We start from the raw sequence: 12,424 nt of genomic DNA, 5'->3' as shown, positions 1-12,424 counted from the left end.
TAGAGCATAACCAAAGCGAACTATAGACACAAATTTGGGTGGCAATTTTCTTCTTGTTAATGATGCATAAGTCATTCCTGTATATCAACTAACATGCAGTTTTCACTTACGACCACTAAATAATTTATAATTGAATTTTCTTTTCTCACCAGTTTCGGTTTCAATATCCAAGAGATGGCTGTGACGTCACAAGCATGTCTTGATGCGCGGCATGAAAAAACAGCGATATAATAGCTCATTCTTCATTTGTAATGATTCCTGTTCTTAAGCCAGGCTGGCTTTATCTTTGTAGTGAATTCAAATGACACAGCAATGATTATATCGTTATATTTTCATCCCTCGCGTTACCTAGACTTAACTGTGACGTCACAGCCATCATCCGGCTCTTGAAACCGAAACAGGTGAGAAAAGAAATTCAATTATAAATTATTCAGCAGTCGTAGGCGAATGTGACGTGGTGATTCGTCTACAGTAATGTCCTAGGCATCATTGCAAATGATAATACATGAACCCAAAAATGAGGTGTCTATAGTCCTTTAAAGCAAAAAGAAAAAAATACTAACCAGCAGCTTAACCGAACTGAACCGTGCTTTCGCACATCTAACTCGTTTAAACCTTAGTTGAAAACCTGCTATTTTTTATGTTATTAATAAAAATAATGGTTTCTAGCAGGAAAATAGCGCATGAGAGAATTAAAAACTGAAATTTGTGGTTTAAGTTTTGACATCGTCATATCAAACCTGTTGTAACATTTCTGAGAAATGTACAGTAGTGAACTTGAGCAATTTTAGCAGAAAAATATTCGAGAGAAAAGTATTTGTGGATGTTTAGGCTAATGAACATGGCCACTGACTGCAGCAGTAAAATAAGTTTGGTTTGTTATATAATTTTTTTTTCCCCTTTTCTGTCCCCTTTTTATCTTTTTCTTTACTTGTGTTGGTGTTGGCTGATGGAAGTGTGAAAAGCCCCTAGGAGCAAAAAATTCACATACCATAAAGGTGCCTTTGCTTTCCGTATAAGCATGTCATTAATACAGATGTGGTCTTATGTAATCTGTCTGCTAACAGTGAGTACAAACTCCTTCCAGGAGGATGGAGCCAACAGCAGCAGCACAGATCTGCTGCCACTCTACCGGCCACCTGAGAACAGTCCAGCCTTGGTCGCCCCTTCGGATGCAGAGAGTGAGCCTGAGGAGCTCAGCTTGGACCTGGTCACCAAGGAGCAACTCTGGGCAGCCTTCCAGACGGCACGTGCACGTGTCCGCAAGTACCGGAACAAGTATTCAGAGGAAAGTACTATGAAGCAGTGCCTCTTACTTTGTGTGCGTGCAAAAGACAGGCAATTGTTTCATACCCTTCGTTTCATGTTAACAAGCAGTAGACTATGACAGCTGTCATTCCCTGCTGGGCATATCTCTGTAATCTTCAAGTCACATCACATGTTAGATGCTGGAAGGACAGTATTTTGCTGAAGGATTTCTGTAGTGCAGATGAAAAGTACCACTTAGCATGGGGGATCATGCAAGTCTACAGGGGACATAAGTTGATTTGAAAGTAGAAGGCAAGGAGTTGCACTGTTGTTGAATTGTTGGAGTAGGGCATGCAACGTGTGGAGGCTGTAGGTTTGGTTTCCACCAACGGCATATCTTTTCCTTTACTGTCTCTAAAATTTTCACTTTATAACTAACAAATATTTTATTTTCTAAACAAAAAACGAAAATAAATAGGAGCAGTCCTCTATCCTTTCCTTTGCCTTGTGAGACTGTTAACATCTCTCGTGTGCACTACAGATATGCACTACTAGACATACTGCATATGGCATTATCGTTTTATACTATAGCTCTCAGGCACAGTACACACAAGGATTAGTATGAAACAAAACAACCACTGTTTCCTGTTGCTGTATATTGAACATTTATTCAAGTTACTGTGACACAAATCATTTGAGAGAAAAAGCTTTGCTATGAGAAAGGGTAGAGTTTGGCCAATGTACTGCACACTAGGTGTGAGAGAAGAGAAAAGGAGCAAAATATAGTGATGACAATGGTACAGCCGCCCAAACCTTTAACTTATGTGCACAGTGGCCACCTTTTCAGTACTCCTGCTCCTTAGTGCGGGTAAAATTTGCCAGAAGGTTAAGGTTACGCAGGTGAGCCTTTGCTTATAATTAGACATTTTGCAGATTAGCTCCTCTGTAACGCTCAGAATCACAGATAATGCGGTCGTCATGCACGCCAGTTAGATTTGGGTGGCTGCACAACAGGAGCTGAACATGTCCAAGGCCAAATGCAGATAGACTTCATGTGCATGGCTTTATGTCCTCTCAGCTTATAGTACTAATTACTGATGCTTGGGGTAATCGTAAGGTATCTATTACTGATTGATATGAAACCCAAGGTACAGATCTTCGGTTAGTTGCAAAAAATAAAAACAAAAAAGCAAGGCAAGTGTAGGCTTTTAGAATAAATGCACAGACGTTAATAGAAGCCTTTTTGTACATCATAAACTGTTATATGGACAAGCGGTGTAGTAGTAGAATTAACAGCTTAAGGTGGGACACAGCTTTGGAATAGAGAAAAATGGCCAAGAAATGATATTTTTTAATTTCTGTATCTACTTATGTATCTTATTTTCTATGCTTACCCAGGAGTTTCTTTGCTGAAATACACAAGGAAGTAATCTAAAAGAATTTTTCGCGGCCCGTGTTAGCTCTGCATATTGGACAAATGCTTGAACAAATAGTTTTTTGTTTCATATATCCCGCTTATTTTGTTGCATAGTGAAAGCTCAATAATTTGAACCTCAATAATTCGAATTTTAAGACAATTAGAACTACACTATTTGGCCTAGCCAAGCTCCATAAATATCTGTGTACAAAAAAGCCCGTTAATTTGTTCCGCTACGAATAATTCAAACTAGCTCGGCTGCGTCTGGGTGGCTTGGCGCACAGCACGTGGAGAAAAAAAAACAAAACAGTTCAGCGAAAGAGTTAGGGACTGCGCACGTCCAAAATAAGGACAGAAAATGAAAGCAGGTAAAATGATGCAAGAGTGGGTAAAGCCTAAATGGCGCCATGGCCGGCACGGCGGCTGGTGGGGCCAGAGGGCAGGGGTTGGCGGCCTCCGCGGCAGCTGCCTGCTCTCTCTTCCGCGCAACCTCCGAAACTTGCAACTATATACTTGTTAATTTGAGCCCTGTTAATTCGGAAATACAGATAAGCACTGTCAGCATGGTCCCAGGCAACGCCCATGAAAGGCTATGACTTCGGACAGGTGCTGTGGATTACGCAGGAAAACAACTTTTTTTCCCGGACGAGCGCTGGCATTCTGCCAAATTCGCCTTTTTCACAAAATGTGATGCCTTCTGGGAGTGGTTGAAAATACTTGAAAATGTTATAAAACATCCTTGTAAGACTCAGCCGCCTGAGAAGTGGTAATATGTTTTCTTGACAGCTACCGTCATCTGTCGCATACGCCTGTCACGAATATAAACTGTGCATGGCCCCCGAGATCAGCTCCAGCTGCGCCGATCGCGGAGGCCAAGAACTGCGCATGCACGGCAGGGGCTGGCGATTTATTTTCAACCAGCGGACAGGCACGCATGCACATAGCGGCTTTGTGAAAACGGCGGATTCGCCTTCCCCCTTGCTAGAGCTAACGCCAAAAGGTCAACACGCCGTGATTTTATCGCTGCACAGCATCTTGGCTCACTGCCAACAAATTCGTTCTGGACCGTGGCGACACGAAACGGAGGAACACACTAACGGCTGACACTTTTTTTTTTTTTCAAATTCGAACTTCGACAAAACACGGGGGGGTGTTTCATTATGTGAGTGGGTTCAATATGCGCGTAAATACGATAAGTTTATCGTATGTAAATGGTTCTTGTCAGTTTTTCCAAGGCTATTCAATAATTCGAATATTGGATGATACAAACTTTTCTCCCGGTCCCATGAAGTTCGAATTCACGAGCATTTTCTGTACTTCTGAAACCAGGCTCTAAAGTCGCGACAATCTGTGTTTTTCAAGTTTCCTACTTCTGTATTTGTTGTAAAATTTTATTCTCGGTTTGGGCATGTCTATAGCAACTTCATTGTAAAAATTTCAAGCCGAAGATTTGTCTTGTGTGAAAAGAAAAAAAAAAAAAGCTAAGAACGTCATGACCTTAGTATGCCATCAGAAACACAACAAATGTTGAAACGCTGCTCTGCTGCATTTTATTTTCTCTGCATACTTTTTCGCAAGAATCAAGGAAGGAAGATATCACAGTGGAAATATAACTGTGAAATGTTGTAACAGTTGCGGTAACATTATTTACAGTAAGCTTATAAAAAGTCTTGGGCGAACCCAGCAGGAAAAAGAAACGTTTGCTGAAAGCCCCATCTCTCTTGAGCATGCAATTTCCATGTACTTGTTTACTGTTCCAGAAACACGTGGCCTCAGAGGATAATTTCTTTCCATTTATTTTTGGCCTGCTGTTGCCAAAATATCGATGCCACCAGCACGGTTGGCTCAAATGTTTTTACAAGGTTATTACCATAAACTAGTTGTAAGCAGGTGACATACTATCTTTGGTAGAAATTCATGCTGTATGAATAAATCATTTTGAATGCTGGCTTGTAAGTGTTTGAACGAGATTGCCTTCTTTTCATAATGTCTGGGAATGACTATCTTGACTTGGAATGCAGGCTGTGCAAGCATACCGGTCCCTCGATACCGAGAAGGAAAAGATTAGGGTAAGTTCACTAATTATGATGCAGTAAAGAATATGATGACATTGTCTCCACATTCTTCGTTTGTAAAATGACATGACTATACATTAATCCTCTTTTTACTAGCTTTCATGAGCGCTGATCACAAACACATGGCTGTTGTTGAGTCAGTGTCAGTGAAATATGTTTAGGCAGCAAGCAGCCCCTAAACTGATGCATGTTGTGTGTGCTGTCTCATTTTATTTGCTGCTTATTTGGTTCATTTTTTTGCAGGTCAGCCGGGCACTCAAGTTGCTTTGTTTGCCTTGTGTAGTTCCAATGTTGGTACTTCACACAGTTCATATGTTTAGGTGGCCTTTTGATGGCTGAGGCACCTTTCTTTCTGTTTTAACGCGGTAGCGTTAAGGAGCTCGTGTCGCAGAAAAGCCAGTGTCGTCGGCGGCGTTGGCCGTGAGCGATAAATCCCGGCATGCACTTCATAAATAAAAAGCAACTTCCAAGATGGGCTGGGTGGGAATCGAACCAGGGTCTCCGGAGTGTGAGACGGAGACGCTACCACTCAGCCACGAGTTCGATGCTTGAAAACGGTACAAAAGCGCTTCTAGTGAATGCGGTGTTGCCTTAGAAACGTGCCATAGAACGTTATACTGCGGTGTATATTGGTAATTATAAGCATGTTACTTACAGAAGTCGCAGTTACACGAGTAGCGAAGTACGTTTCCGCTACATTTCTTCTGCGCTCTGCGCACATGCAGAGCCATCTTGCGGCAAACACAGAAGAACCCCTCCTCGCAATGTGCGGCGCTGCCCCGACACGTGGCGCGCCACTTGCCCCTGACGCTATCGCGTTCCACTCTTGAAGGCGAAGCTTAAGCGTCCTCCAAATTTTTGTGTTAAGTCTTAGTTAAACAAAGCCTCTTTGCAGTAATCTTTTCTATCCAATGGCATTGGTGGGTGTTTCATGTCATGATGGGAATATATATATATATATTACAGTAAAATCTTGTTGATACATATCTCTAAAAAAATGCAGGGAAAGAACATATTATCCATAAAGATGTATAATCCGAAATGCCTGATTTTGAAAATTTTTATTGCTGAATGAGGTACAGTGGCATTTAGAATTGAGACTTTCACTGCGTAAAGTGTAGATTAGCATTTATATACGTCAAGTATGCACAGTTCCTTTTTTTTACCTCTAGCAGAATTCAGTCCATATTTGTGATTTGTGTCGTCCTAAGCATGGATGAGATTTAATAACAAACCTAGCTTATAGAAGGCAGTGACAAGTTAGGATCATTTACTTGGCTGTTTCCGGATGCTTTTCCATCTTACCAGTGATATATAAAGAAACCATCATGATGGCTTACAGGGGCCGCGTTTTTGCTCATGCTGCTTCCCCCAGACATGACCGACTCGTATGCAAGCAAATAGCTGTAATTATCAAATGGTTCACCCATATGCTATTAAGGCACTGCAGAGAAGGTGCCGCATTTCTCCTTGTGAAATCATGTTTCTGCGGGAATGGGCGCCTCACATTTTGGCTCGTTGGTGTTCCTTGATGCTTCGCCCCTTTGCATTTAAGCACTTCAGGAAAGCAACTGCTGCAGGTGAGTGCCGCTGATTAGTTTTTAATGTCGCGAGCGCTCGTTAGCACATGTCCAGTTGGCCGCAGAATGTATTATATGACCATGGTTTGTGGGAAATTTTTAACATAGTAACTGGGAAATCGTATTATCCCAGAACATATAAAGTCGAGAAAAATTGTGTAACTTTATAAAGAGGTTTTACTGCCTGCAATTTCAAGTGTATGAAACATGGAAATCGTATGAACCCAGAGCATGTCAACGAGGTTCCACTGTATCATATTTATCTTTGTGAGGGCTCGAACATTAGAAAAAAGACTGAGGTTGTCCTAAACATGGTAGGCATTATGAGTGGGAAGTAATGGAATCCAGTATCTTAGGTGTTTCTAAGAGTGCTAATAATAAGGCTTCTGCACGTGATGGCAGCTATGTTACCTTCCTATTGTCATACTCTGGGCATTGGAACTGTGTGGTATGAGTTTCTGCTTTGTAATATTTTTTTGGTTAGCTTTGAAACAGAGGCTAAGTTTGTGTCTGGGATGCCACTGTCACAGGGGTGTGCATGTGTGTGTAGCCATTTATATAAATTACGGTGCCATAAAGCTAGCATAAAAGGAGCAGTTTTGTTTTTTCTTTATTTTATGTTTTCTAGCTCACAGGTGCAAGGGCTGACACTTGTCATTCAAAAGATAATGTAAAAAAAGAATGGCAATAGAAGTTATTGACATCACACAGAATGGTGCATAAATCTCGAGCTACCTGACTGGCATATAGAAGATAGCTTCCTGCCTTGAGAAAAGTGTGTTCCTTCACATGGGCGCTGTCCTTTATGATTTAAAGTATAACAGCAGCTCGTGTTAGCTGGTATTTATTTGTGCATTGTGGAATGACAGAAAATTATGAACCTCACCTGAAAAAGGATCTTGGCTGAGCTCTCATCCTGCAGTTCTTTGCAGTTTGTTTGTTTGTGTTGTTTTCTTTCACGAGAAAATGTCTTCTTTGGGAAACACATTTGCACTTGCCATATGCACACCTAAACTTGCTCATGTTACAGTGCTTACATGACTCGCCTGTTGCTTTTAGCCAGTCCTCTTTGCCATCTATGACTTTTGCATGGGACAAGCTATCAAGGTGTCAATTCCAAGTTAATGACAAACCATTGCATAAATGACGTGCATTGGTGTTGTGTGTAGTATCTTGGCCTGGAAGTATATAGTACTTGCCTGTTTATTATCTTGAGTTGTAGTTTGCTTACCTCCTCCTCTCACATTGTACTTAATGCAAAAAAGGCCTTTTTTGTAGCATGTTTTATTTATGATGGAATTTTTCATATGGCATGAATTAAACATCAATCACCATTTGGAATTCACCCACTCTTAATGAATAACCTATAAATAAACAAGTTTTTCATGCAGTTTAGGTTTTAATTTCAGCAGGCAGATGACTGCTATGTCAGAAGTAATACTGAGGCTCGTGACACATACTGAAGCCGGAATATAGTCACTGATATGCAACTGTTTGCTTCAACTGTTATACTAGCCTGCTCTATGCGCATTAATGGCAGAGAGGAATAAACCATTGTATATGGTGTTTCATTCAGGGGAGCACATTGGAGAAGAAGTTCAGTTTATTATTTACCAGAAAGAAGCGAAATCCACATAGCGATTCACATTTGCTAATGCCTTAGACATCATTCCAGGAGGGAAAAACGAATTGGTGCATGCACTTTTTGAGAGATCATATGACACAGTGATCCATATGTGCGGCTGTCCCTTGCAGCGCATCCTGAGCGAGAGCCAGGACAAGGCTCTACGCCGCATGGGTGAGCTACGGGAGCAGGCCCAGCTGGAGCAACAGGCCAAGGCACACCTGGAAGAAAACCTGCGGTGCCAGCTGGAGGAGAAGGAGCACATCATCCAGACCCTGGAGACCAAGGTATCCCTGCTTAAGGCAAACAATGCCATCCCCGGGGCACCCTGCGAATCAGCCGGCCAGGAGGAAGAGCTGGCGCACTATCGGGAGAAGGTAGCTACTGACCAAGATTCAAACTGGTTTTTCTCTATCTGTTTGAGTGTTATGAAAGTAGCATTGCCGGAGGCCAAATATGTATGCTACCTCATTTTTGTGGGGCCTGCTGTAGGTTGAGAGTCGCAGAAGTTTGAAACTAGTAGGTCCCCTATGATTGAAGGATTGCGAGCTTGTTTTGTGAGGACTGTATGTTTCAGTCTTGTGATAGTGTAGCTCACGAATCATTTTGTGAAATCAAAACCTGCAGAATTTATCCGGCAAAGAAAAGAATTCAGGAAGAAACTTCTCTGGCTGAGCTGTGTTCCAGTGAAGGGCTTTCTTTTGTGACGACACAGGTTCAGCGCCTCGAAACCTTGATGGCAAAATGCAAGGACACAATCCAGAACAGCCGCGAGCGTTCCACTCAGCTGATGCAGGAGAGGGAAGCACTGGCTCGAGCACTCGATGAAAAGGGACGTCAGCTGCAGCAGCTACAGGTGGGGGTCCCTTGTGCACCTGCATCCTTACAACTTGCGTTCGCATGCACAGCACAGCCGGACTGCCTCTGAGCGCAGAGAGCATGGCTATTGCTAAATGGGGTGCACACACTTGTGACACTGTCATTTCTGTGCTGGTGCATTGACAGATCTATTTACAGCATACCAATTAAGGAAGGTGTTACCTTTGAATTCTTTTCATTACATTTTAGACAAATGGCTATATTTTAGCCGGTACACTTGGAACTTTGAACCATAACTAGCCAATATTATTTTGATGACAAAGGTCGACCCGGTGCCTCCACCAAGTGGTAACGGGGTTTCTAGCAGCGAAGAGAACCCGAGAGAGACCTCGCAAAGGCCACCATTTTAGCCTTTTGTGCCAGCAATTTGATCTCGCGCTGTGCGCTTATGGTGCGGCTGCTGCCGGAGCTCATCTTCCTCTTTACCATTGTTTTTGTTTTATACTCTTTATGGCCCAAGTTGCCACTGCACTGTTATCCCCTTCTTACTACTAGTGTCCATGTAGCAAATTTCTGGATACTATGAAGTTTCTTAATTCCTATTTATTTATTTATTTATTTATTTATTTATTTATTGTTTCCTCAAGGGTCCACAGGGGACATTACATGAGGGGTGGGCAAACAAAAAGTTAATACGAACACAGATGGTCTTCAATGGCGGTTTTGAATAGAACACGATTGATGATGGCCGCCACTTCGGATGGAAGGTCATTCCAGTCATTGGCTGTTCGAAGAAAAAATGACATTTTATATGTTTCGGTGCGGGCCCGTTCAGGGTAGACGGCGTTAGGGTGACTATGACGAGAAAAGCGATGAGCGCGTGTTATCGGGGCAGTTTCATGATCGGAAGTGTGATAAAATTTGTGATACAGCGAAAGACGGGCGATTTTACGCCGACAGGCCAATGTTGGGAGATTAAGCTGAGATATTAGTGCTGTAACGCTAGTATAGCGAGAGTAGTCTGAGCAAATGAATCTGGCGGCGTGGTTTTGGACTGCTTCGAGCGTGGTGATTAGGTTAGTATAGTGGGGATCATATGCAGCACATGCGTAATCAAGTTTAGGACGTATGAAAGTTATATAAGCAAGAAGCTTAAGCAAGAAGCAATGTAAAGAACATGCTGCGGCAGTCTACCTTGATATGATGAACTCACCACACTAATCGGCCATTAACTAGTGCTGTGTTACTTGAAATTTGGCTGAATCACGGTAAAGTTTCATGGTGATAAATCATAAACTTCTGCGAGAAGTATGTGTGTGATCGCAGTGAGTATACACTATTGAGAAAACACAGATTGGCACCTCTCTTTCAAAAATGCATCTCTCACAACGGCTTTCAATATTTTAGTGCCACTTAGTGTGATGATACAACAGTTTACATTCTGGTCTGCTTCAGGAGCAACGAAAAAAAAAACAAAAACAAGGGTAGCAAGTAAAAAACAAGAAAAGCAGTGAACACTGATTGCCCCCACATCTGCTGCCGGGTTGCTTGTGGGGTCACGCACCAACGGTAGCTCACATGGCGGGGACGGCAGAGAGCATCAGCAATGCTTGAAGCATGGTGAGAAGTCAGTTTTCAAGGGTATACACCTATTCCTTTTTCTTTTTCTATTTGTACCTTTGCTGGGACTGTCTACAGTGACCTTTGCAGTGTGGCAGAAGTTAATTGGCTTGCCAGTGGGGATGCAGACTGTTTGTTTTGGCTACTTTTGGCTAGAGCTGTAGCGCTGCAGCTGTGATGACTCACCCGGCAAACCTGGCACTGTGCCAAGACATGTCAGAGGCAACTGGGATAGCTCACACAATGAACTTTGCAGTATGCTGTGACATTCTAAGGCCTGTACTGGTGCACCGTGTTTCTGCAAAATTCTTTGCTTTCACTCCACAGCTTATGCTCAGACATTCACGCTATTCACTCATACCCACAGTGTGAGATCGGTTTTTTTATTGACAAGCACATGGAAACAGAAGGTTGCATCCAGCTCCTTCTTTCCCCATCCCAAGTGTAGGGTTGCCATGCCTTCATTATGTGATCTGCAGCAGAGATTGATGGTAGTGACTGTTGTTGTACTTTCATTATTAACTTGATTGCAAAATTTCTCTCCATGTTATGACTTCAAGCATACAGGTTGGGCCAAGTTGGTCACGCATCTAGCGAGCAAAGGCACGGCCTAAAAGAATTGCTTGTCATTGTTATATTTTTTTCTGTAAGCTCAAGGCTCCAGAAGGCTTTAAGCTTCTTCGGTTGATGTTGGCATTTCTCTGTCTTCCCTGTCGTCCTTGGCTTTTTGGCCTCGTCTTCATTCGCTGTGGGCGTACGACTTTGTGCACATTTGCTAGGCTATTTCATATACACTAATTTTTCATTTCAGCGTCTGTTCCTGTTCTGCTCAGCTCTTGATAGTTTACACGCAAAACTATATGTAAGAAAAACCTGCACGAACTAAAAATTGGGGACATTTCTCGATTCTGTTATTTCCAGCTTTAACTATATCAATATTGCTCAGCATTGGTATTGTGTATTAAGTTTAACAGAGTCATTTATAACATTGAACGTCTGGCCGACTGTTCAGGTGCGAGGGGATCATAGAAGAATTATCGTGTGGCATCAACTCATCAACATGAGGCAGAGTGCGAGCGAAATTGGGAAGGATGCCGAGTCTTCCAGTTCAGCTACCTTTGCAAGCTCTTGCATTGCATTGCAGTTTTGCATTGCCCGATTCACCAACAGGCAGCGTGGTGCGCCAACAAACGGTGTTTTATGTTATTTTGCAGGAGAGTGAAGCGGAGGCACAGGCCAAGTGGCGCCTGGAGCAGCAGGATCTGGAGCAGAAGGCACGTCAGCTGACTGAGGCCCTCAGTGCTGCCACAGCTGACAGAAATCAGCTGCAGGCCCAATGTGAGTCACCTTGCCACTAGCTCTAATGTACTGCCATCTTCAGGGTTTTGTTGCTGAACCCTTTGATTCTTATTATGCAATTCTCCAGGCAGTGCTCTCTGCATGTCCCGAATGCCTTTGCTGCCACTTGCAGCCTGCTTTTGAAAGAGTGCAATTGTATCGCTGCCCGAAATGGGTAGATTACACTGGCCTAAAGTACCGTTGGAGCACTCTCTGTGCAACCGAGAACAAATATTTTGTATGTTTTTTTATGCATCAGGTATACGGCACAATGAAAATTACAAATTCTGGTTGCAAATGAGCTGAGCAATGCCGTAGCAATGCATTCGGTAGTGGGTTACAGCAGCACTGACACTTCGTTCGCTGGTGGTTGGGACAAGAGCCCCATGCTGTCTCTTCTAATATGCTATAGCACTGCTAAGCAGTCAGTAGTTAGCGATGGTAGTTTACCCAGCTAGTAGGTTACACCCCCCTCCCTCCCCTTTCGTTTCATTGTAAAATAGCCTCTTTTTCTTTTTTTGTAGATTTTATCACTTTTGGCTACTAGATAACAATGTTATCGGACCGTCACCTTTCCACTATTGCCGCAATGCCCACTCCAACATTGTCGCATACCAAAAATCATTTTTCGTTCACACTGCCAGTAATTCGAATCACCTACCTGATCAGACTGCCACCGTCAGTGATAATGCTTGTTGACCTT

At 42.7% G+C, this 12,424-nt stretch overlaps 1 protein-coding gene across 5 annotated transcripts in view; it reads left to right on the top strand.

Annotated features, from left to right (window-relative positions):
• LOC146197877 (uncharacterized) overlaps positions 1-12,424 on the top strand; it is a 42,958-nt gene that overhangs the window by 3,921 nt on the left and 26,613 nt on the right. For all 5 annotated transcript variants that reach the window (XM_084593149.1, XM_084593148.1, XM_084593145.1 and 2 more), the window contains 5 exons: positions 1,088-1,289; positions 4,688-4,734; positions 8,076-8,321; positions 8,660-8,800; positions 11,598-11,721. In XM_084593149.1, coding sequence (XP_084449275.1) covers positions 1,088-1,289; positions 4,688-4,734; positions 8,076-8,321; positions 8,660-8,800; positions 11,598-11,721 — 760 coding nt within the window. The remainder of the gene's footprint in view (positions 1-1,087; positions 1,290-4,687; positions 4,735-8,075; positions 8,322-8,659; positions 8,801-11,597; positions 11,722-12,424) is intronic.

Source organism: Amblyomma maculatum, chromosome 2 (genome assembly GCF_055883805.1).
Source record: "Amblyomma maculatum isolate TAMU_Amacu chromosome 2, ASM5588380v1, whole genome shotgun sequence".
In the NCBI taxonomy this organism is placed as follows: domain Eukaryota; kingdom Metazoa; phylum Arthropoda; class Arachnida; order Ixodida; family Ixodidae; genus Amblyomma; species Amblyomma maculatum.
This window is presented reverse-complemented; position numbering and strand designations above follow the sequence as displayed.